At 39.8% G+C, this 26461-nt stretch overlaps 1 protein-coding gene across 2 annotated transcripts in view; it reads left to right on the top strand.

Moving 5' to 3' along the window:
* Positions 1 to 4223: 4223 nt before the first annotated feature.
* Positions 4224 to 26461, top strand: part of Gabrb2 (gamma-aminobutyric acid type A receptor beta2 subunit) — a 248619-nt gene continuing 226381 nt past the window's right edge. For both annotated transcript variants that reach the window (XM_023713143.1, XM_004629407.2), the window contains exons 1-4: positions 4224 to 4286; positions 4878 to 5106; positions 5230 to 5321; positions 6282 to 6349. In XM_023713143.1, coding sequence (XP_023568911.1) covers positions 5030 to 5106; positions 5230 to 5321; positions 6282 to 6349 — 237 coding nt within the window. In that variant the 5' untranslated portion in view covers positions 4224 to 4286; positions 4878 to 5029. The remainder of the gene's footprint in view (positions 4287 to 4877; positions 5107 to 5229; positions 5322 to 6281; positions 6350 to 26461) is intronic.

Below are 26461 nucleotides of genomic sequence, written 5' to 3'. Positions count from 1 at the left end.
CCCCCTGCGGAACCGGGGATTGAACTCAGGCCCTTGCACTTGGCAGGCAAATGCTTATTATGCTGAGCTATCTCCCCAGCCCCATGGAGTATTGTTTTTCATTGGCTTTGATAATATTGAAATATTTCTTTTAAATTTGGGATCCACCTTAATTTGACCCTTCTGATGAGTTCAGATGTCTTTTACCAGAAGCTTCTTGGAGAGCACCACATACCCTGTAGACCCCACCCTTGGGGTGCACTGAGACAGAAATTGAGACTGGGCATGGTGGCATGGGCCTGTAATCCCAGCACTTGGGAGGATGAAGACAGGAGGATCAATATGAACCCAATCTGTGTAGTGAGACCCTGTGTCTAGACCCTGTACTAAATACATAAACAAAAAGAAGTTTCTTGGCTAGATCTTCCAGTCTTTAGAATTGAAAACTACATACTCATTTATTAAACAGCACAGATCTTTATAAGGTTATATTCTGGAATACAGCAATAAACAAAGAATAATCACATTTTAAAATTTGTATTTCCATGGAGGAAGAAAATAAGCAAAAATTTAAAGTAGGCAAAAGAACATCCACATTTGGTTGGTCCCAGCCCGACCTTCAGGTCTGAGCTTCAGGTACATAGAGCAAATGCCCAGGTACCTGGCGTTCCTAGCAGGAACCCAACAAGACCACACTCAGGGTGTCATTTCCATCTGCATTTCTCTGCCACCGCCACTGCGCCACCCAAGCTAGAAATACATGAGTCAACCTTGGGTCCTTTTCATAGCTCTTTCTCCATCTCCCATCTGTCACAAAGTTTAGCTAGCTCTCTCCTCTGACTACAGTCCCTTCCCTTCCCTGTCATTGTGATAATTCAGAGCAACGTCACCTCTCCCTTGGCATCTTGCAGTTGCTTCCTGGAAGATCCCTCCCATGTAACTAGCTTCCTCTGGTTTGACTGAAATTCTAACTCACTGCTGCTCCAGCCCATCCATAGACCCCAAGTGCACCTGCTCAGCTCTTCCTGCATGAATAGATTCTCTTACTCTGGCCTTTCAGTCTCTTGGCTTCTCTTTAGTTTTCTATACACAGAATAGTTGCAGATTTGGAATGTCTGGAACACTCTTTTTCCCCAAGCCATTATTAGGGTAGCTGATCTTTCACATTCCAAGGGAAGCACAATTTCCTTGGGCCAGTTTTACCTATGTGGTCAGACTGAGTTACCTGTACCAGTCATGGATTTCCAAATCCCCTCTGTTTTTTAATCCATATGTTACCTCTGCCAATGGCTCTCTCATAGCCTTCCCCCACATAGAATGTAAATTCTGAAAAAACAAGAATGCCTGCCTATGCACCATGTCCTTTCCAGTGCTTGCCCAAAAGTTTAGCAGAGAGAATGTGCTTACTACACATGTGGATGAAACGAAGAATGGGCATTGTACAAGAGACTCACGGAAGCTGGTTGACAATAGCTGTGTTTCCTTTTCAATTATGTGCTCCATAACCAGAGATGACTTTGAAGTGTGATTTCCAAAGGGCACTTTGCCTGTTCACTGGATGCTGGGGATCTTGGGGCATATTCTCTAGTAACTGACCCTTCTCTCAGCCGCCACATGATTATTCCAGCTTTTCATCTTTCTAAGCCTAGCAGCGAAATTTTCTTGAGAGATGTCCAGAGGTGACTTGCTATACAATAAGAACCCATTTTAGGTGTAGCCCCATTTGCAAATATTTAAGAATATAAGTTACAGTTACCAGTGAGAGACATCCTAGAGCTATTACTGCATAGGAAAAAAACCCAATATTCTTTCATCTTTTCTCATTTTAATTACTGTTTGAGTCTTCAATAATTCTTTCAACGTTGCCTTCATTTTTTTGAAAAAAGTATGCTTTTTCATTTTCAGCCAACTGCAAAACGATTGCACCATTCAGTATTTTACTAGCTGAAAAGATTGCTAATATTTATTAATCACATACCAATGATAAGCATTCTTGAATCATTCAACAACAATCTAGGGAAGTACCTTTTTTTATTTTCTCCCAAAAGAAAGCATATTTATAGCAGTTCAAGCAGTTAAAAACTTACCAAGTATTTGAGCTGAACTTTGAATAGGAAGTCTTCCTATTCTTATGTTATCTGACTTGAGCTGCAAGATATTTTTACACAACCCTGCCTTCCTAGCTCCTAATTTTCTTTGCATAGTAGGTCTGCAGGGTACAGTTCCGTATTCACTGGGTCTTTGCTGTGATTCTAGATAAAGAGAGAATATTTGTAATCTGTTGAGCTCATTGTATTTCATTCTGTCAACCCAAACTGAAACGGGCCTAAGTAAAACGGGCTAATTGTGCAGAAGGTAAAGCGTGTCTAAGTCGCAGACGGAAAACCCTGACTTGAAATATTTTTTAGCGGTAGAGGAATTTTTTGGGTCTTCATCATTTGTGAACTTCAGGCTCTGCTTTGTGAATTCTCTGGGTGCACTTTGATAATTCATCCCCTCCTTTTCACTGTAGTCAGTTTGTGTAAGGGATTGCCCTTAGGTCTAAGAGTGAAGAAAAAAAGCAGTTTTCTGTGGCCACAGGTGTGTCCTTGTCCATCCTGTGAGAATTGATGGTGTAGACCGACTTGGTTACCCCTGTGCTCTGCATGTTTATATTCGCATGGGTTCCTGCACGTGCCAAGCCTGGAAGCGCGCCACGCTGTAGCAGTGCATGTGCCCTGGGTTTCTGGGGCTGTTTACCTGTCTCTGCAACCGGGCATCTTCCTTAGCCCAAGTGCCCAACTCTCCCGCGCATCTTCCATTGTAGGAAGCGGAGGATTTCCACCTTCCTAATCCTCCTGCCTCTGCACTGCCCTTGGAGTTAGCTCCCTAAACTAGCCCCACGTGCTCCCGTGCTCCAGGAGGGGGCATTATCAGCAGGTGTGCGGGTTAGGAGTGCAGCCCCTCCCTGGAGCCTGAGCAGCTCCGGCGCTGCAGAGTCCGCCTGGCTGAGCGCCACGCCAGCCCGACCCACGGCCCCTCCTTTGCACGGAGACCGTGGGACCAGCTCGGTGCGGTCCGCGCGCGGCTGCGCTTACCGCCGTGGGCGCGCAGAGGCTTCAGCAGTGGGGAGCCGGCCGCGGTCGCTGACTCCCTCAGCCGCGGTGGTCCTTGATAGGGTTAGGAGCGCTGTCTTTCTAGTGAAGTCCCAGGGTCACCTCTCTTCACCTGAGTGACCTTGAGCAAGTTCCCCAGCTTCGCTACGCCAGTTTCTAGACCCACAAAATTGGGCCACTGGAGGGACTGCTAAAAGCAAGGGCCGTGGCAAGAATTAATGCATGTACCGCCCGGGAAGGTGGTAGGAGCTCTCAGTGACTGTTACAGAGCTTGGATCCGTAGGCGGAGGCCAGGATGGAAGCTTGACCAGCTTTTCCTGGGCTTCCCTGGGGTGCAGGGTGGGAGCGCGGGAACCCTCGTCCCCTTTGCCTTTCACGGATCCACAGGGGAGGCTCGGCCCGCCGGACCCGGGTGGTCTCCTCTCCTCCCGACCGCTCCTCCCAGGACTTCAGCGGAGGAGGAAACGTTTCTTTTGCGATTTGAGTCTCTGCTTCGCTTTTTCCTCTCCTCGCCCCGAGCCTGCTGCCTCCTCCAGCCATAGCCCGGAGTGCCGGGCCTCGGACAGGAGGCAGGACTGCCTTGGGGCGCGCGTGTCTCCCCACCCCCGGCTCGGGAAGGGAAGGAGGACGAGGCAGCTCGGAGACCCCGGGAGATCCGGGCCTTGAGTAGTCGCGGGGCCCGGTCTGCGCGGCGCCCGCCTTGTAGGACGGCTCGGGCTGGTTATTCGGAGGCGCCGCCGGGGAGCGCAGGGCGCCCAGCTCCTCCAGGACGGGATTCGGCGCCGGCTGCGCGCGGCTGGAGTCGACGGCCGGTGCGGGCTCGCGAGGTAAGGAGGGCTGGGAGGGGGGTGCACGTGTGCACGCGGGGTGGCCGGGGCGCTTCCCACCCCCGCACCTGCCCACGCCCGCGCGGGCCGCACCTGTGCGGGGCGCCGGTCTCCGGAGCCCTCCCGCCTCCGCGCCCCGTCGCCCCCAGCCAGACCCCACCCTGCCCACGGCTAATTTCCCAAAGCAGAACCGGAGCGGGACCGGAGAGACAGCCTCGCTTTTCGGCTCCCCTCGCCCCCTCCCCCGCCTGCTATAAATAACCGGGACTAGCGGGTCAGGAACGTCACACGGCCAGAAAGCAGGACCCCGAGGTTGGTTTCTCTGGGATTAAGGGGCAAAGGGCGACGACGAAGAGGAGGAGGAGGAAGAGAAAGAAAATCGCTCGTGAGTAGTGAAGAAAAGCTTGCTCCTCACTCCTAGAAAAGACCAGGCATCGTTTTATCTTTTTTTTTTTTTTTTTTCTCCCATTCTCCCTTTTTTAATTCCCCACCCCCAATCCCCGGGCTGCTCGGCTCCGCGCCCCACAGGACTCGGTCCCCACCCCGCGCGCCCGCACCCTCCCGCCCATGTCGCCCCAGGCTGGAGATGCTGTTCGCCAAGAAAAGAAAGTTCCAACTCCTCGGCCAGTCATCCTGCCGAGACCCTAAACGGGCTTCCAGGCGTCCGGCTTCCGGGTGCTCCACCTGCGAGCGCCGAGTTTCTTAATCTGGTTTTGCATATTTAAGAACACACACACACACACACACACACACACACGCACACGCCAAAACCCCACAACCCGCGAGGTGCAAACCTGCTTCCTGCAACTACCAAAACTTACCAGCTGCTGCAATTGTTTTTGTCTTAACGAAAGGACAACAAAGATTTTACTCTGAATGCTCGTGTGGGGGGTGTCTTTTTCTAGTATTTAAGTATGCATATATTATACATATCTGCTTTTCCCTTTTCCCCTTTAATTTTCTTTTTTTAAACAAGGAAACCTACTTGATCTCCGGCAACAGCCGCTGCCCCTTTGATGTTTTGGTGCGCCGTGCGCATGCGCCTCGCATTAGAATTACTGCACTGGGCAGACTAAGTTGGATCTCCTCTCTTCAGTGAAACCCTCAACCCCATCAAAAACTAAAGGGATGTGGAGAGTCCGGAAAAGGGGTTACTTTGGGATTTGGACATTTCCCCTAATAATCGCCGCTGTCTGCGCACAAAGGTAAGAGTCTTTTTTCTTTCTCACTTGAATAGCTGTCTGCATACCTCTGTGAGCACAGGGGCTGAGAAGCCTTTCGTGCTGGCTTCTTTACTGATGCCTGTTTATTGTCATTTCTTTCTTCAGTGTCAATGACCCTAGTAATATGTCGTTGGTTAAAGAGACGGTGGATAGACTCCTGAAAGGCTATGACATTCGTCTGAGACCAGATTTTGGAGGTAATGGGGTTGCCTTGCAAATAAGAAACAGCCCAGCCACAGCGGAAGCTAAGCTATCCTTTGGGCTTTGCGTGCGCTCTCTTCCTTTTCCTTGGTTATGGGTGCATGTGGTGTGCTCAATGTCTCCTATTTTTTCACTCAGAGAAACTGATCCAAAGTTAAACTGGTTTGTTACTATCCAACACTTGAGAGGTTGTTCAAAGAGACCATCAAACTGGCTGATTGCTTTCCTTCAGCTTTACTGTCACAAATCCTTTCCTTGACTGTCTTTGTTGAGATGCAAACCTCTAAAGTTGAATTAGTGGTGTGCCTAGAGAACGTGTCTCACGTGACACCGTGAACATTTTTGAGGACAAGATGTAGAGGTGGCATTAACCCCCTATACCTGCCTACTTTGGAAGAGTTGCTCTGGCCCTGACTTATTTCTGTGTATTCTCCTGTCCTTCAAGCCTCAGCATGGGGTGAGAAGGCAAGAGGCCTGGAGGGGGGCAGGAGGGGAGGGAAAATGGGCGGGAGATGGCCAGTGGGAGAAAGGGCATCACTTGCTGCCTGGCTAGATACACTACCGTACCCACTTAACTTTCCTTCAGACTCCTATGGAACGCAAAGAGTTAAAACTTGTCCAGAGAAGGGGTTTTGAGAATATTTATAAAGATCCCTTGGGCTGGAAAGACTCTGATGCTTTTGAGAGGGTGTGTGTGTGTGTGTGTGTGTGTGTATTCACACTCTGAGACTTGTCACATGTGTGGACAGAGCTGGACTCCCTCACCATAACCACATGTGTGTGCATATTCAATAAAGCAATTCTTAGAAGAGTGAGGTCCTGAGGGAGCAGGGAAGTGAGCTGTTTGAGGCTGAGCAGTGCAGAGAAGTTTGGGGTAGGAGTCCCATGCCTGGGACCCACTCTGGTTAAAATGCAGAAGTCTGAGAAGTCACATGGCTGACCATCTTGGCTTGCAGGTCCCCCTGTGGCTGTGGGAATGAACATTGACATTGCCAGCATCGATATGGTTTCTGAAGTCAATATGGTGAGTTACTGAGGTCTGCGCTATGTCTCTCCAGATCTTTATTTGGGGGCAGAGAGGAGGAGGGGCCCAGCCACCTGGGGTGGGGTATGCATGAAAATATATGTGAAGTGGGGGCAAGGACAGGAGGTTTTGCTTTGGAATTTTGTGTTCTGGTTTGCAGAGTTGGCTGTTGGTCTTAAAATTATCCACTTGCTTCTGTTATTTGGATCTGGGTGTAGCGTGAGTAAAGTGTGTCACATGTCCACGTGTAAACTGCATTCACACTCTGGAGACCCTCTAGAGAAGTGATGTTGCTGTAAGATTACAGAAAATTCAGTTTATCTAGTGATTTTCTGAGTTGAGGTTAGGTCAGAAAAAAAAGAGACTTTTATTTAAGAGAGAAATAGAGACTGTAACCTGCAAACTAAATTTTAATGAGGTTGAATAAATGACTCAGGGATGCATATGCCCACTTGTTGCTTTTGGAAATCACCACTTTATAGTTAATAGCACACTTCCTCCCCATCTCCATTGATATAAACTTCCTAACACCCTCTTGCTTACCAAAATAAATATTACACCTGCTCCTCCTGTTTACAAAGAGCTCAGGCCTGTGTGTCATGTCTGGTCATTTGACAGTGCTATTCCTTATATGTCCTACAATGAATAGCTGCCCTCCTAGTAGCTACCTCCTTAGACTTGAGGCAAGTGCTGCTAGAGTAAACCTGTGTTCCCCAACTAGGAGGCCCTTGTGGGGGGTTTGCTTCATGCAGGAGCGCCCCCTGCTGTCTATGTTGGACCACTGCAGATGTGCATCACAATGACAAGTGTCCTGGATTCCCCCAGTTGGAACTTCTCTCCAGTGACTTTTTTACTCTTTATTGTTAAAGTTTTCCATTTGGAAAAGTCCTTGTAATTAAGCCACAGATCGATGTAAGTGTCCAGTGTTGCTTTCAATTCTGACCTCTGACAGCACATTCCAGGACAATGTGTTATGGTATGCTTTCTAAAACATGGGCGATAAATTAAAGAAGGCCCTGGATGTAAGTTTCCATGAAAACACTTCCAAGTCAGCCATTAAGACAAGTCAGAGCACTGCTTACCTCACCTGGCACGTGTAGGATGCGCCATCACCATTGTACAGTATCCATATTCCCACAATTCAAACGTGAGGAAACTCCAATAACTACATAGCCCCCAGATCAGTGATGATGTGGAGGTATGTCAAGATCCCGAAGAACTTAGGGACATTCAAACAGTTCAGCAATGTTTAATGAGATGAATCTGGTTGTATTTACTTTTTTTGGAAAACTCTTATTATCATATAGATTGTAAATATAGACTAAGGACCATAATCTAACCCGGGTATGGGGTGATTCAGGATAACACATTATGAGAGCCCCCATAAGGATAATGTTTCTTCCATAAACAAACGTTCACTTATGTGGATCTTGAGAGATTTTTACCAATTTTTTTTAAATTTTGAATTCCACATAAATACAGAAAATGACCTAATGTCTGTATCTCACAGTCCCGAAGTATTTGTATTTAAATTGTATTACTAAAAACAAAGTTACACTGAAGTCACGTGTGGCTCATTGTTTTCCATACATGAGTGAGTCCGACCTTTTCCCTTTCCACTTCACTTTATTTACATTCTTTCTCTCAATTTTTATTTCTCTCCCTGCTTCCTTATTCAGACCATCACAAAAAAAGGTATTTGTAGAAATAAATTACAACAAAGATGGAATCCAAAGAGACCATCATGAGGTGACTAGAGTTTACTGCAATAGGTTAACTAAGAATTTAGATGTTTTATATCCAACAGTATTTCAGGAGGTAGAGTTTTTGTTGTCTTAAGTTCTGTTCATGTTTTCCCTGTGGGAAACATTTTTGGAGAGGTAGCCGAGGTGGATACAAATGCCAAGAGCTGCTAGTCAGAAGATAGATCCAGCTAAGGCAAGGTGTCATTATTTAAAGCTATTTACTGTTGCTGAAAAGTCATGGGATGTTGAAAGTGTAAAAATAAATGTCAGGTTGTAATTGGGACAGCATTTCAGCGTTAATGATTAGACCCAGGTATTAAAAAGTCCAAGCCAGATTCTTTTCTTAGCCTCATGTTAAGATTCCTGGCTTTGTCCAATCACAGTTGAACTTGTTGAAAAATTGACATTTGTTTAATCTAGAAGTGTGAATGATCATGAGGTAGTCCTGCAAAGAAAATTTTTGTTGTATGTGTTAATTTGATTTTCAGTATGTTATTCATTGTGAAGAGACAGGAGGATAATTCTATTTAGTACCTAAATAAAAGAAAGTGTTCCTGTATATTATCCCTTGTATTTATGTCTGAAAGTGTTAGGATCTTTTGGTTAAATTCATTTTCTAAAAATGGTCAATTGGATATTTAAGTGAAATCTCGAAGTTGATTAACATATACATTTCTCCTTCATTGTACTTGGTGGACTGGGGAATTGTAACTTGCTGATTACAGCACATCTTCCCTTGAAGAATTGGAGGAAACAGACCATTTAAATTGTCGTTGACTCATTTGTACTGAACAAATAAATGTCCCTTAGAAATGGCAGTAACAGAGATGCTACCAGAGTCAAGAGTCCTGGATGGTAGATCTACTATAGATGCTTAGGCAGACCTTGATATTTGCATCCACAGTAGGTTCAGTCTTCTTCCCTGCTGAAGGAGAACTGTAGTCTACTTTACCTATGTTAGGTGGCTATAACTATTGATAAAACGCTGCGTGTAAATGTCTTGGTGCTCTGCGAGCATCACTCAGTGGACAGTGATGACCAAGCTAACACCCCAGAGCCCCAGTGTCCAATCCCTTTGCTGCCCAAGTTCTCTTCCTCTGTTAATGTCAGACTCCTTGTGCTTGAAAAGAGAAGGGGCAGGTTGACCTAAACTCAAAGTTACCAGTGCCTGTAATTTAGTTTGTAGCAGAAGCTTTTCAGTTATAAAGCACTTCCAGGAAACTTGGGGCCTTTAGTGGAGCATGAGGAGAATTCAGCATTCCTCAATGGCATCGAGTTGTTCTTTGGAAGGTGGTGATGATAGCTAGGTGCCTTCGTTCAGCGGAGACTCGATGAGAAAGCTCTTGAGCAGGAGTTTGTCTTTGGAATGAAATATATTTAGATGCCTTGGGTAAATTGGCAGGAATCTTTTTGTTAAAATTCTTTGATGAGAAGTGCATTTTACAATTCAAATTTGGCTCTAGGATTAAGGACTAAAATAGCTTTCTCTTCATTTAAGGCAGATTCTTCTCCATCTTGAAACAACGTATTTGCCAACCAAAGAGTAAAGCAATATTTCACTTTTAAGGAAAGAATTCTAGTAAACACATACACAAATTACCTTTTTATGGAATAGCAAATGGAGAAAAGTACTGCCATTTTTTAAAAAGCAGATGTTTCTTGCATCACCAGCTGCATAGTTTAAAATTCCACTCAACAAATACTTACTTTCCACTAGCAGCCAGGATGTGTGAGGCCTTAAAAACAGCAGTGCGCAAGACCAGCCTTTCCCCGATCTCATGAAACTTAAAATCTAGATGCTCACTAGTCCAAATTCTATGCCACTTGTTACTACACTTCTGTTTAGCTTAAGGCTTAGAGTTTCTCTAAAACATTTCTGAGCAGCTCAGTGGGTGTCAAGAGTCTGTCACCTATCTATTCCTTTGTGACTTACCAATTTCCCTCACTTATTTGGTATTTGGTATTTCAGGATTCCTGGCATGTTACAGTCATTGCATCTTCTAACCTATTGGTAAATAGCATTTAGATTATAGTGTCTCCTCCAATGTAGGAATGCCACGAATATTTGGTGAAGAAGCGATTTCATACCTGTAATTTGTTATTATTTATCGCATTGTACTATCTATGTGTGGAAATGGAGTTTGGAATCATTGTGCTCAGTTTCAAGATATTCAGCTTTTAAGACAAGAATATAATGTCAGAAATGCTTTTGAAGAGGACATACATATACAGAACATAGTAGGATAAGGAGTTCATACATTACAAAGAGATTGGATTGGTGATGAAGGTTATGGGGCTGTGGATAAATATTCCAAGAAGACTAAAGTGCTAAATGGGAAGACCCTGGAAAATGAATTGTTTGGGGGTTTGAAAGTAGCTTTAAAAGAGTTCTTAGAGTGGAAGTGGGGAGCTGGCAAAGAGAATTGCTGTTGAAGTCGTAGAGACCATTTTTTTTTCCATTTATGTATCAGGTAAAGGGTCTCACTACACAGCTCAGACTCATAGTGATCCTCCTGTTTTCAGCCTCCCCAGAACTGGCATTACAGGTGTGCATTACCACACCTGGACTCAGTCACTGGCTCAGTGCACCCCACCTTGGGGCAGGGCCAGTGCGGCATGTGGTACCTGGGATCGAACCCCAGTCCCTGTGCTTGCCTAAACAGGTGCTTAGTCCACTGAGCTGTCTCACTGGCCCTTAGAGAACAAATTTTAAAGATCAATTGTGTCTTATTTGGGAGCTTAACTTTTTCCCTGAAAGACAGTAGGGTCACGTGAAAGGATGAGAATGAACAGATTTTCATTTCTGGAAGATGTTTCAGTGATGTGGTAGGTGGACAGAAATGGAGGAAAACCTAGGATTGGGAGATGAATTGAAATCTACAGAAAGATGTAGGCAGCTTGGACCAATGGATTACAGGAGAAGGTATAAGGTCAAGATATTTACAAAGTAAAAATGGCAGGACTGAGTAGATCACAACTTGGAGCGGAAGCTGGAAGGATATTGCTCCCATTTTAGGCAGTGAGTTTAGTTTGGGAAATACTGTTTCATTTTGTTTTTTTCTGTGCACCGGGAACCTCCCAATGGAGATAAGCAACCAGTAGCTAACAGGAAAATATAGGTTTAGAGCTAAGAAAGAGATGACGAATAGAGAGGTGGACTCAAACATCGTCAGCATCTAAGTGGTACTCAGAAATATACATAGACATGAAATGAATAAAAGAAAAAGAAGACAGCTAAAAATGGAGATCTGGTGAACAAGTGTAATTTAAGTGGAAAACTGAAAAGCAAGCCACAAAAACAGATGCTAAGCATCTCGGTAGCAGGCGGAGCTAGTGAGACAGGCTCCAGATAATGACATCTTAGAAGCTGTTGTGCATGAGAATTAAAGAGGGGAGGAAATGGCCAGCTGCCTCAGAAGCTATGGGGGTCAGTGGAAGTAAGCTCTGAGGCAGGAGCAAAATAAGAGACAGATAACAGAAACCAGGAGGATCAATTCTTCACAAGTAGGGAAGGAAACAAGTGAAGTAGAACTTGAGAGGGAAAGGAGGGGGTGTGAAGAGATTTAATATGCATTACGCTCATTTATTAACCTGCCACAAGAAATACAAACATTATGTGCCAATACACATGTGTAGAAATGAAAAAAAAAATTAAGTCAGTTTGAGAAAAGGACTAATGTTTGGAGAGTATGTTTTTGAACAGTTTAGATCTGGAAAGTGGTGGGGAAAGAGAAATTGTTGAAAGGAGGAATATAGAATTTGGAGGAGAAATAGCCTTTAAAAGGGAGAAATTTCAAAATTTCAAGGGAGAGGTAGCCGGGCAAAGAGCTAAAGGGTTTCTTGCCTGAAGACAAGCCTCCTCCCTGTGATACAGGAGATACTTGCTGCTGAGAAAGAGAAGTCACGACTCTGCTATGGTGCAGAGTGCGACAGTGAGGTCTCTGGGCAAGTCTGAGGAGGGTGTGAGGGCCTGTTAACACCTGAAGACCGAAGGCAGGCTTAATGACAAGCAAATCACACTGGAAGCTCTCCTCCATGGTGCTGCCAAACTATCTCCTCTGCTCCTTCTCTTTCTCCACTCTATCTCGTGCTCTTCTTCCACTTGTAAAAAGGCTCAGTAATCTCCGCCATTATCATTAATTACCTAAATAAAATACAATAATTCTAGCTGATTATTTTAAGTCCTTAACTTACACAGGTATTGAATTAATGCCTTCCTCTCAATCAACACTATAATAACTGAGGTTGCTACAGTCAATTCATAAATAAGCAGAGCCCATGGGGCCCAGGAGGATAAGTGAGTCATTCAAGGTCACACTAGTAGCAAATTACTGCTTGCAGGTCACTTGTACTTAGGCTGTATGTTTTTCTTGTGCGGTACTTTTAAATAAAGCTTCATTGCTTTTTCATTTTAATTCCATAAAGATTCTGTTTCAAAACTTTTGTTCTTATTCTTTTTTTAAGTTTTAATGAGGTGGAAGATCAAATAAAAGCAATCGTTATGTCTACTATTGTGCCTTTCCTTGTCCACAAAATGTTTTAGTTTTATTAAAATGATTCTTTCAAGTAGGCACTTTATTCAGTACATATTAAATACAAGATGTGGTTCTAGTCCTAAGAAACTTGTATTTTATGCATTGAGCACAGTATAAACTAAGCAATAAAGGAAGATTTATGTAAGGTTTTGCAAAGCTGAGGTCATTGCTTCTGTCATGATTTCTTCCTTTTATAGCGAATGGGAGCCATTTGTTAACTTGTTTAATAATTTTTCTGCTGATTCAGCAAAATCTTTCAGATAACCATCATGGCCAATAATTTATGGTAGACAATTGTCACAAAATATTGCCTACTATATTCTCAGGAACTTTAAACTGTCTTTGTGTTTTAAGCAGGTACATTGTGAAAAAAAAATTTGCTTCCATTCATTGTTTTCTTCTTCGATTATTGAGCCCCCTTTTCCAAATGAAATTTCTTTTTAAGAAGTGTGTTTTTTGAGATGTGCCTACAAACACTTTCCAAAGGTGCCTGTCTCCTCATGTGTCCTCTGTCCTGCCTAATACGAATACACTAAGGATTATAGCTGCAGTGAACTTAGTTTGCCTACTTTTAGATAGGCAGCCACTTCCCCTTGTGGAAAGCTGTCTGGTGCACTTTGGGTTAAAAGGACAGCTGTGGTGCCTCAGGAGCTTGAATATCAAAATTCTCTCTAGAAATTGGTAGGTATCAACCTTGAGACTCTTTGGGGTAAAGGTTACAAAGAAGTAAACAGAAAGAGATATTCTTACTGAGTAATGGTTTTGTGCTTAATCACTGGCTCCATTTATATTTAGTTGTGCATTGTGAGAAAAAGAATTAAATAATAGTAATAAACACATCCCTTTATCACTTTATTAAAACTTTAAATTATCCTATATTACATTGTAGCTTTTTACATCTTCTGATTCAAATTCCATACAATGTACTTATTGTATCAATAAAATATCATAGTATCCATTTTAATTTAACTGATGAGACATATTTTTACAATTGTATTGTTCAATCATGCATACCACTAGTGTTACAATTGTAAACTTGTATGTTGTTTTTTAATGTTCTTTCGTGATTTTATATAACTTTGCATACATATAAATGTATTGGCAATTTCATTTTCATTCATTATTTATATTTTCAAAAAATGAATCTTTAATCATATTAGCCATAATTCTAGCCACAGATCATTTACAAATAAGAAACATCATATATATTATTACATAAGTACCTTAATACACAAAATACAAACACAAATCATATACAAAATAGTGTTTAAATTTATAAATAAGAAACATAGTATTTATTATTACTTAATCACCTTAATATACAAAATACATATACAAATCATATACAAAGTAGTTTAGTATATAAGTGCAAATTTCTGTTTTTACTTTTATATATCAATTTAATTCATTTCTATACCACTGCTCTCCACAGTTTCTATCCTGATTTTAGTCAATTTTTCCAGAATGACTACATTTTGTATGACATAAAAATACATTGAAGTGGACCATTGAAAAGCAGCAGAGAAATTAGATGGTTATGAGCTTTATGTTGCTTCTAGTCTCCCATTTTGTTTAGAAAATTCACATTTTATTAAACAAAGAGAGAAATGAATTTGTATAAGCCTGTCACAGTTTACGTGGGAAAGTGTGGAGGATGCACTTGGGCTGCTGACTCTTGCTGGCGCTTGGTCTGTCCGCGTTCTCTCTGCATCTTCGCTGCCACATCTCATTTCCTCACTCTGTGATTTGGCACTTGGCGCCGGCTTTCCTGCCAAGAGGTCTTAGGTTAGCAGTAATTCCTTAGGCAACGAAATAAATTCTTTTCTAATACAATAGCATTAGTGAAATTAATGAAGATTTTAAGGTGAATCTTTAAAACTTACATATGTGTTATGAAAGCAGAGTGTTTATACATCGTTGAGGAAGATCACAGTTGTAGATGACATAGCTTTCATGAATACCCGGGCGCTTAACACATGCATGTGTGCTCAACAAATGGGAACTGGATTTGTAGTGGTAGCTGAGGGACTATCATGTGTGACACCAGGAAATCCTTACCACATGCTCACTGTACTGGCACTGTGTCAATTTGCTTATTTGAAGGTGGTTTTGAGATCATTATGACAGGGGGAGAAAGCTGCTCTATGGGACCTGAAAGACAATTGCTTTATTCTTCTTCTGCTTATTATTATTATTTATATATTTGGTACAGGGCTTTGTTGCTAAGCAGCTCCATCTCCTGGTGATCCTCCTATCTCAGCCTCCCCAGTGCAGAGATTACAGGAGCTAAATTTCAGTAATTGAATGGTAGATGCAAGATCACTACCTCAGAAAATTTAAATCTTTACCGACAGACTTGTGCATGATTTTTATGAATTAGCTTTCCACTGCTATGACCAAATATCAAGATACTCAAGTTAAAAAGAAGAAAGGCTGATGCAAGCTCTCAGATTTTGTCTATGGTCACTTGACTGGGTTGCTTTGGTGGCACAGAATGGCACATTGTGAGCAGGTGGAACATATGGCCTGTCTGATAGCAGGCAGGAGACAAAGGAGGAGAGAGGAAGAAACAGATCCCATGTCCCAGTGTCTTTTTCAAGAGTGTAGCCTACAGGAGGGCCACCCCTCAATAATGCTAGGGACTGGGGTCCAAGCCTTCCGTGGATCTCTAGGGGACATTTCAAAACCAAATTATAGCAACTCCCTTTTAATGAAATAAGTAGTCTCTAAAAGCCAGTATTCATCCTGCTGTTTTATTTTTAATTGAAATACAAAATAACGTTGTACTTCTCCTTCCTGTCCCTCGCTTTGCCCTTTCTCCAGTCCTTGCCCCCTTCCCATTTTCAGGAAAATGGCTTTGTTTTGTTATTTTACCATTGGCTCAGATCTTTAATACCTGGTCCTCTAGTTAGGTAGGAATTTGTTGTTAAACAGAACTTCCCATCTTCAATTCAGAGTGGCAAATGTTATACATATGTCTTGTTTTCAGAATTTGCAGATCACAACACAATGCCTCTTTCTGGTTTATATTTTCATTTTAAATGTAGTTGTGCTCCTTGGGCCCTGGGTTTTCCATTTAGTTGTTGGAGGGAAGAGCAAACTCTACTTACTGGGGAAGCTCTTAGGCTTCAGTGAGAGTCCAGCGTGAGAGCTGGGGGTGATGATGGTGGCAAGAGAGGGGGAAATGGAGGGCATAAGTCACCCCAGTGGGGAGGAGAGTGTCACATGTCCTCAGTATGTAGGTGAGAAGAAGAGGGTCTTTCGTTGTCTGTTTTCAGACAGGGTGTTGCTCTGCTGGTCCTGAATTCACTATGTAGTCCAGGCCAGCCTTGGACTTGTGGTGGTCCTTCTACCTCAGGAGATGGTCTTCTTTTAAAGTATTCTGTTTAGTCTAAAAAACATTAAAAGTATGCAATAAAGGCTGTGCTCTGTATGAATGTGTGCATTAGCAGAGGTTGGCGATTGCTATTTTTATTTTTTGTGGTGCTAGGGACTGAATCTAGGGCCTAGGGTGTGCCAAATTGTATCTACTTGGTCCTTGTTCTTTGGAACGGGTATGATATGGAACCAATGTCTAAAGTTAGTTGGGGATTCGTTCTGTTCTTTAAGCATTTACTGGCTGATTCATGAATATTTCAATTTGAAAAATCTCAAAAAATGGAATTTGAAAAAATAAATTAAACCTTTTCCATATAAATAAGAGAAACAGTGTTTGGTGTTGACTATTAATAAGTAAAGTTTACTGATATTCAGAAATTTCCATGAAACAAAATGCAATTATAAAATGATTTTTCACTTTACCCTAAAAAAATTCATGAAGTCAGAAACAATCACATTTTACACATATTCAGACTAAGAGTTAAAAATATCTTTTGGTAGGGCCAGCCAGATAGCTCAGCATACTAAAGCACCTGTTTAGGCAGGCACAGGGACCTGGGTTCAATCCCCTGCATGCCATACCAGCCCTGTCCCCTGGGGTGTGCTGAGACAGCAACTGAGACTGGACCTGGGGACATGTACCTGTAATCCCAGCTCCTGGGAGGCCGAAAACAGGAGGATCTCTATGAGTCTGATTTGTGTAGTGACACCTGGTAGATCTTGTACTAAATATATATATATATTTTTTTCTTTTCCTGAAAGCTAGAATACATTAGAACCAAAATGATACAGCTATCTTTCTGTACTTAGAAAGTGCCAGAACTGAAATTTGAGCGAGATTTTTTTCTCTATATCAATTATTTTATGTTTTCTGAAAGTTGAAGAAGAGTTTGAAACAATTAAATGGACTTACCCTCATCATAATCTCCCAGAATAGCAACTGCTGTGCCCCTTTCACTCCCCACATAACTTTTGGGAAACCAACAAAAGTCAGACAAGGAGAATACAAATATAATGTGCATAATATTTTTAATAATAGACAACTGAAATGATTTAGATTTAAATAACAGTCTCAGATCAACATCATTTAGGTTTGGGGATAAATTATAGATTATGATTTGCACTTTTCTTCATGGTTGTGAATCCTCTATCATCAACCCTCAGGAGTGAATTCAATTATTGCTCCCAACAGAAATCTGCTCTGAAGAGACGTGTAAGATAATTCTGAAAATTAATAAACTTAGATCTTGATTAAATTTCATGAGAGCCTTTCAGTGCTAAGTAAACAGACCTTCACATCACACTCGCCGTTTCAGTGATGTGGTACCTCACTCAGAAGATCCAGGAAGCGGATGATTTGCATTTGTGCAGTCATGATTGGGCCATCTTTCAAGACTGGTCCAAAATAGTTCTATTTGGAAACACTTGTTTTAAGTTTGCGAAGCTCTGTGCTGCTGAAACAAAATGTTTCCAATCTTTCTTTTATTCTCATTTTATCAAATGCCCAACTATGTTGATAAAGTAATTAGAAATAAAATTAAACTATATGTATCATATATAAAAGTCATTGTATGTGTACGTGCTCATAGTACTTGAAATTTTACTATTTTTATTACATTAAAAAGCAAATAATCCTTCCATTCCAATACACTATTCCATTTTTAGTAGTTTGTTCTTATTATTAAAAAGTCATTCATTGTGGTCAAAAACAGGAGACTGAAAAGTCCTGACTATGCCCCAGATTTCTTACTGATTAAATTTAAAACATGGAACAATTTTCTTATATTCTGGATGACAGTTTTTATATTTATTAAGGAAAGTAATATAAGGTAATTTCTAGCTCTTTATTTTGTCTTGTAGGTAAATTTGTGTGCCATTTATTTCCCATTTTTACTTTGCTTATTTCTGCCTATCATAGAATGTTGTCCTTATTTTTATAATATAAAAATCAGTCAATGCGGTATAATGAAATCTGAAGCTGTTGGTAGTATTATCACTCAAAAGTAATTAATTACTCAGCAAAATTAACACCTCTAGACTTTGTGGGACTTCATACGCATACACATGTAAAACTAGGACCGTCCTGAAACAAAATTTTTACACTTAATATTTTGTAAACACTTTCTGATGCTATCTGTACTTTTTCTAATAGGTGTACAGTTTTTTACTGTATGTCTGTGCTGTACTTTTAAAATCAGCCATCCATTTTCTCTAATTTTGGTCTGAAAACTTAGGTTGTTAACCATCCAGAAGACAAGCTTATTGTTATTATCAAACGGTTTAGGCTATCAAGCTTAACCTCACTATCTCACTGCATTTCAAACATCTTAGGCATAATAAGGAACAGGTATTTTTCATCAAGTATTGATATGTTGAACTTTAAGTCCCTACATAATATGATAAAAAACATTTAAAAATTAGATTATATTTTAAAAATAGGATAAAGAATTCTATGCTTCTCATGTTTGCACATAAGTCCAAAAATCTCACCATATACATCCTTGAAGCAGGACAGTCCCACAATATTCCTTTTCCTGTCTCTTGTCCCAAATTTTCTGATCAAGAAGATTATGGGGCCAAAGAGGAAAGTGATCGATGACGTAGAGTATGCCTAAGGAGAGTCACATGGGGAGAAGACACTCTCTCAGGCTTTCACAGAGAGCTCATTGGCCAAGCATTGGCCGTGACTCATCCACATGGCTGCTGCTGACAAAGGTTCTACAATCTGAGGTACAGGATCTCAGGATAAATCCTGAGGGCATTTCACTGACCTTCTCAGACCAAAAAGCTACAACTCTTGTTGCACAGGTCCTGCTTTACCTTGGTCTTAACCATCCAGTAGAAAAGTATGAAGATGAAATATAGGAAGTAAAGCCATGTTGTTATGTTGAGCTGTGGGGGACTCAGGTCAATAATTTCTGACATTGCCAATTAAACAGAAGACGCAATGCTATTATGGGCTACTGGACTCTTTTAGAATATTTTGCTGAGTTTGCACACCTATAATATTCAACAACGGAACTTAAAAAAATTGGGATATAACTATGAATGTCCATTTTGTATCTGTGTATTCAAAGTGGTTGGGATAGATATATAGTTGCATTCTCTTAATGAATAGAATGATTTGTTCTAATGGTGTTTGTAAGTAGGATCACAAGTCTGCATCTTGTACAGCAATTAACCACTAAGAAGAATATATGCAGTGTATTATTTGTTGAAACTGTACTTTCGATTTGATTTGAAACTGTCTCATTGCTATATGTTTATCAATAAAACTTTGAAAAGAAAAATAAAATAAAATAAAATAAAATCAGCCATCCATCTTAGCCTGGGAGATAGCTTGGTGACAAGCTGACGAGCTCAAGGACCCGGGTTTGATCTCTGGTACTGCATGCAGTGCCAGCCCTGCTTCATGCAGGCCACTGAGTCCAGGAGTGGTGATGCACACCTGTAATCTCAGCGCTGGGGAGGAGGCTGAGACAGGAGGATCACTACAATCCCAAGCTGCATAATGAGATCCTGCACCAAACCACATCAAACAAAACAAAACAAATAAACAAAGAATTAGTCATCCATTGATGACATTATGATGATTTTAAGGACTATATTGAACAAATCTGTGTATTCATATTTAGCACCCTTATAAAATTCTTTCCCCCCATAAGTCTTTAGGATTTAGATTACTAGCCTCCAGAGTATGTATATGTTAATTATTGATATAAAAAAGCTTCTTTTAAAATGTGCTAATATATTTTCTTTTTCTTTTTTAATTTGTTTTTTTACTATATTTTCATATCATCGGGCTTCCATTTGCCCTTACTTTGAGACAGGCCTCGAGTGCCTTTCTTGGTATGCACATTCTTTTTACTTTTGTTAATCTAATAGTTAAAATTGGTTGTTTGCTTAGTTAAATAAATTCTATTCTCAATTAACTCTAATGAGTTTTAGTGTAAGACTTTTTGCATTTCTTGCTGCTCAGTTCTGTTTTTGTTTTATTTACTGATTTTTTAGAAGAAAAATTTTCCCCAAAATTTGTTTGAATTAATATATTAAGGCTATTGGCCTTTGCCATAAATTGAATATATATTATCTTAGTAATAATTTTGTGAATAATCTATTTTATTGCCCAGAAACTTTATATTTTATGTAGGAAAATATGTTAATTCATATTTGCTTTTTAGTTTTTGGATCACGGTCTTGAGATTTTAGGAAGTCTTTATATACTTAAAGATATTTAATTAACATACATTCAGATGTTCTTCCAATATTTACAGAATTTTATACATGAAAAGTGAATCCATTTGAAACATTTGGGCATAAATTCTGGAGCAGTGATACCTGTAAATAGATGGATAGATTAATTGATAGATACTTGTCACAGTGAAAATGAATTGAAAGGGCCAGCTCAATAGCTCAGCAGATTAAAATACCTTCTTAGGCAGATGCAGACAGGGATTGGATCCCTAGCATGCCACACCAGCCCCACGCCCGCCCCAGCATGCTGAGATAGTGATTGAGACTAGGTGTGGCGGCACACGCCTATAATCCCAGTGCTTGGAAGGCTGGAAACAGGAGGATCGCTACAAGCCTGATGTGTATAGTGAGACTGTATAGACCCTGTACTAAATACATTAAAAAAAAGAATTGAATGATCTATCTTCTTCATGATTTGAAAAGTTTTTTATTTTGTAAGAACTCTCACATGTCATTGAGCTTTGTTTTTACTCTGTAATTACTTCTCTAATATTTCTCCATATTTTGTGCCATTTTGATTTAGTTTTAACTATTGTCCTGTGAAATACATGATCAATGTCTTCTGTTTATATTTACTCATACTACATTTTTGTCAACATGAAATACTTAGGCATCCATAAGTCTTTAATTTAAATAAGTTAAAATGCTAATGAATTTTTATAAAAATCCCAAATTGTTTCAAGATGTATTGAGGAAGGTATAGAAGAAGCAAAATTGTTTCTGCACAGTATTAGTTCTTCCTACTGAAGACTATGATCTAGCTTCCAATTATACATATTCTTCTATGTTCTTCTATAAAATTATAGTTTCCTCCACGTAGGGCTTCCATATTTCTTGTTCATTTTCTTCCCATAGGCTTCTTATAATTCCTGTTAAAGTATTTCTTTGGCACTTTGAGGTTTTATGATTATTGTTAGTGGGATTTTTATATTCAGTGACTTTTGATTCTTGGCCAAATGAACAAATGTCAAATAACTATCCAAGGACATTTGCGTTTTACCTTTACATTTCTGTCATTTCTGTTACAGAATATGTGAGGTTGCGTGGCTGTCAGTAACACACATAAAAGTAAATGTCAAGATGTCACACACTTCTATGAAGCTTACTATATTTTTATTCAATTTAAGCACAATAAAAATGACTTTTATTTTCATTTCAGTCGTGTTCTAATGATTCACTTGGCCCAGGGAGTCAACATGAATTTCCACTGTGATTGTAACCGTCAAGTTCTCAATTTCTTTAAGTTCATCCAGTAAAATCTGGATTTAAAGGCAATACTTCCACTTAAGTTATCCCATTCTTATCCTGCAGATTATAAACCTCTTGAAAATTAGGATATTATTTTGAATATTTTAAATGTAAGAAGCGCATCATTAAATGATACCTCTGTGTTGTATCATCCATTTCTTGAAGTACTGATGATTTCATTAGATTGTGAGGAAGAGATACTTCATGTGGAACACAGTTACAGTCAGAGAATAAAACAACACAAATTTACACGCTAGGTATCACCTCACTGTTTCTATGGTGATGGGCTAGCCAGATTCAATTGTCAATCAGAACACGTCTTTTATTTGAAGACTTGATCACTGTCAAATTGAAAGTACTCTCATTATAATACTTTCAATTGATAGTTTGCTTAACCATAGTAGGTACATTGATTAGCAATCTCCTTTAATTTTTTTTCCTTTTTTTTTTTTTTTTTTTGTCATTTTGAGACAAGATCTCGCTATGCAATTTGCACTAGCATTGAGTACACCATGTAGTCCCAGCTGGTCTTGAACTCTCAGAAATCCTCCTGCCTCAGCCTCCTCTGTGCTGGGATTACAGGCATGTGCCACCATGCCCAGCTATGATTAATATTAGTTATCATTTTGATCTAATCAAATTTCACTGAGTGGCTCAACTGTACATGAATATTGAGACTTCTACGAAAATATACTAATATTAAGAGAAAATGTATTCATTTTAAGATAATTAGAATCTTCAAGTAAACTGTAACTTTTTTTTTTCTTGGTCCCTGGAATTGAACTTAGGACCTTGTGCTTGCCAGGCAGGTGCTGTGATGTGCCTTCCTCAGACCCAAATTATTATTATTTTATATTTAGGGCAGGGTCTACAGAGTCCACAGGGTCTCACTATGTAGGTCCTACTCATAGTGGTCCACCTGTGGTCAGCCTCTCAAGAGCTGGGATTACAGGTGCTCACCATCACACCCAGTTTCAGTCGCCATGTCAGTGTAGCCCTGGGGGCGAGAAGGGCACAATGTGCCGGGGATTGAACCCCAGCTGTTGCACTTTGCCTAAACAGGCTCAGCGCCAAATTATAACATTCATTGTGGCTAAGTCAAATTAACCTTTGAGAAAAAGGCATAAAGTTAGAAATTACTGAATGAAAGCACATAGATAAATTAACCCAGAATTGTCAGTAGCACTGATGCACAATAATTAGCTCTTATTCCTCTCCTCTCACCCCCTCTCCTCCCCTCCTTCTCTCACCTTTCTTCCTCCTTCTTCCTCTTCTCCCTTCTTCCTTCTTTTCTTTCTCTTCATCTCTCTCTGTTTCTTTCTCTTCTACATTGAACACACACAAACACAATTGCATATTAAATGGTTATTTGTATCTAACAATATTAGCATTTCCATCACTTCTGCATTAGTTATCATATTACTGCTGAGCTTAAGTTAGATCCATTGGGAGGACAGACGTGACACAGTACAAGTAACAGTGCCACATGAATGCACTATTTTACAAGAGTTTACTGATTATTCTTTTTTCCTTGAAAAATGCTGTTATTAATTATCCATTTAAATGGATGTTTAAAGTACAACTATGCTAAAATTTAATGATTTCTGGCTTTTGATTTGTCGTGTCAGGAAAAGTTTGGCAATTGGACTGTCTGGGCTCTGCATCTATTTGTTAACAAACACAGATATAGTACTCTTCTATATAGGATTCATACTATAGCAGAATTGAAAGGGAATTTGCTTTTAAAGGTTTATTGGTTTATTTCCCTTTTTAAAAGATAATCATGAAATTTTATCTCCAGAGTTGGGCATTATGACATTCTAGTTTTTAAACGAGATTCTGATGGAATATGAAGATGTGTCTCTATTTGGCTAATATTGGTCAAACATTATGGATATTTAAGAGCAGAGCAGTGTGTCAAATACAGCAGAGTGTCTGTTTTGAGAAGTAAAGTTTTACTGGAACACACCTATGCTGTTTGGTTACATATTGTCTATGTCTGCTTCAATAGTACCAAGGCAGAATGGAAAAGTAGCTCTAAGAGAGTTCGTGTGGCCTGAACTGTCTAAATTACTTACTGCCTGGCTACTACAAAAAAATGTTTCCTTATGCTTATTTTAGAGTAATAACTATAACAGATACTATATAAACTGCCTTATATAAGCCAACGATGACAGATATAGTATGTTAAATTGATTGTCACTTGTTGTTTGTTGTTGTATTTTGTTTATATATTTGTTCTGACTTTTTGAATGACATAGATAAAATTAAGAAATTGAGTTGGAGGTGTCATTTCATAGTTAAATACATTTATTAGTGCATTAACATTATGAAAAATACACAAGTACAAGATCCTGAGCCTGATTCCCAGTACCCCTGTCCTGACATCCAAAAAGAAAAATCGAAAAAGGAAACCATTCTTAGCACTAAAATTTGAAGAACTACAGAAAATAATATGTAAATACAGTTCAACCAATTAGAAGACATTCAATGTTAATAAATATATTCAAAGATTTCAGTGAAAAATTCCTTTTGACTCTTGATTCTTTAAAGTTTTATCTCTCTGGATAAATAATCCCATAACCTATTAGATGACACTTCAGGAAGTCAGGGCTGTTTCTGCTTTTGATTATTTAAACCACAGGAATAGCTGCAAAAGAATCTGACGCACTGTGGTTATGTAAGATAGGATTTTAATTAATGTTAAGATAACCTGTAATCCCTATAGTAGATTTTCTTGCTCTTGAGATTTTATGGCACAGCCAAGTTATAGTTTTATACAGAAGCTTTCATTGCTTGCATTCAACTAGAAATTTTTTGTCAAAGATATATCAGTTGGTATTTTGGAATTTATCTTGGAAGCCTTTATTCCTCATGACCACAATAGTCTTCCACAATTATGTAAGAATCTGCATATCAATAGACATGACAGGAGTAGCAGTGGAACTCTCCAAAGAATGCTGATTTGTTAACCAGTACATCCAACCTGACATTTGTAGGCAGACAGTGTTTATTTCTGAGGTTTGCTCACCGAAATTATGGCTAGGATTAAAAAGTAAATCAAAGAGCAAAGGTCAGTAGAGATGGCAGATTGTACATAAAATGGGCTTTAGTTGTTGTGACTTCACAGTGAGTAACCATGCCATAATATTTCAGATCTAAGACACAGGAGAGTCAGCAGTGAACGAAGGTAGCCTTTCACATAAAGTCTTCAGTGCAGTCCTTAAAGGCCTTAGTGAAAAAAAAAAAAAAAGGTCTTTGAATATTGAATTTGTTTGAAATTGGTTGGATTTCAAAGGAACAGAATGCAATACAATCTAGTTTTAAGTGCTCAATTGGAACTATTTTCCTTTTTTTTTTTTTTTCTTTTGGTGGAACCAGGGATTGAACTCACTCTTGCACTTGCCAGGGATGCTCTTGTTCTACTGAACCATCTCCCCAGCCCCAGAACTATTTTCTTTTAACCAATAAAGGCAGGTTTATGCCATTTATGTTTGCAAAAACTTGTAAGGTGTGTACTTTTCTCTTGATGTTTTTATAATCAGTAGTAGCATTTCATAACCGGTAAAGATCTGGACCCAAGATTCTTACTTTTGCTATGGAATGTGTGCAAATTAATTTGTTAAATCATTACCTTTCTCATCAATATGATATGAATATCACCAACCTCACAAGATTTTTATTTAAATTAAATGTTTTAATATATGTAGAAGGCTTAAGAAATTTCTCTGGATATTATAAATCTTAATATCTATTACTAATATCACACACATACAAATTGACTTTTGCATATGAGTGTGAAACACTCAGGGCTTCAAATGGGCCCAAAATCAAGGTAGTTATATCCTGAAAAGCACAAGAAAATTTAACAGGAAATATAGGTATTGAAAGCAGAGATGTGATGGTAGGATTCAGGTAACCTGAATTCTAAGTCTTTCAGATCTGTCCCCAGAATGTGAGTTTCTAAGAGCCATATATCCTGTCTGTCTCTCTCTGTCTCTGTCTATCTCTTTCTCTCTCCTTTGCTTTTTCCCTCTGTTAGTTTTGGTTCTGTAGATAGAAAAAAAAAAGAAGAAGAATTTGCATTCTATCAGGGCAGACATACCTAAAATACCTGAAAATCTAAAAGCAATGCACTGCCTAAAAAATATCTAAATCTGCAAACAAAAACAGCTAGAAAGGCTCTTTCCGTTTTTGTGTTGTGTGTGTAGCTCCTTTCCAGTTGAGTGTTCTGCAGAGTATGTACTTCAGTAGTTCTGAGAGCTGAAGCAGTAGAACCCTCCCGGTGTGCTCTGTCTGCAGGAGCCTGCAGTACAGTTGTCAGATGCGAACGTGTGTCTGTGATTATATCTGTTCCTATGCGTGAGAATGACTTTATTGAGAAGCCAAAGGCAAAGCAGGACACCTACTCTGCACTATACTCTTTCCATGATGGTTGGTTTCAGAATCACATGTATCTCATCTTATATGTGTGATAATTCCTCAGGGACAGTAAAATGTACATCAGACTAACAAGATATGTATTGAAAAAAAGATCTAAGTTCATGTATAGAAATGACATCCTTTTTTACTGGACGTGGCATAGTATTTCACCAGGGCAATGCAGATGTTCTAATGCATAGCTGTGTAGCTTCCATTTGAATTCTGTGGTCAGAAATCACAAAAGAACTGACTGGAGCTTCCCAGAGCTAGAAAGACAACTTAGTCTTCTCAGACTTGCATGGAAATAGTTGCCAAGGTCATTCTTAGATTGTGAAAAGTAGGAAAAGAAATATTTAAAAACATATCCCTTTCTACCTTCAGAGTTTAATTTGCCTATTTTGCTGAGTCATACATTTATGAATTTGACATTACAAAATTGCTCAGATCTGAACCGTCATAATTTGGTTTAGATATGGTCTTCTAGCATGCACTTGGACGTACCAGTCTTTAAGCTTTATTATTATTATTAT

The sequence above is a fragment of the Octodon degus genome, unplaced genomic scaffold, assembly GCF_000260255.1.
Source record: "Octodon degus isolate 3935 unplaced genomic scaffold, OctDeg1.0 scaffold00029, whole genome shotgun sequence".
Lineage (NCBI taxonomy): Eukaryota > Metazoa > Chordata > Mammalia > Rodentia > Octodontidae > Octodon > Octodon degus.
The sequence above is the reverse complement of the archived record's forward strand: the minus strand, read 5'-3'. Positions and strand labels throughout refer to the sequence as shown.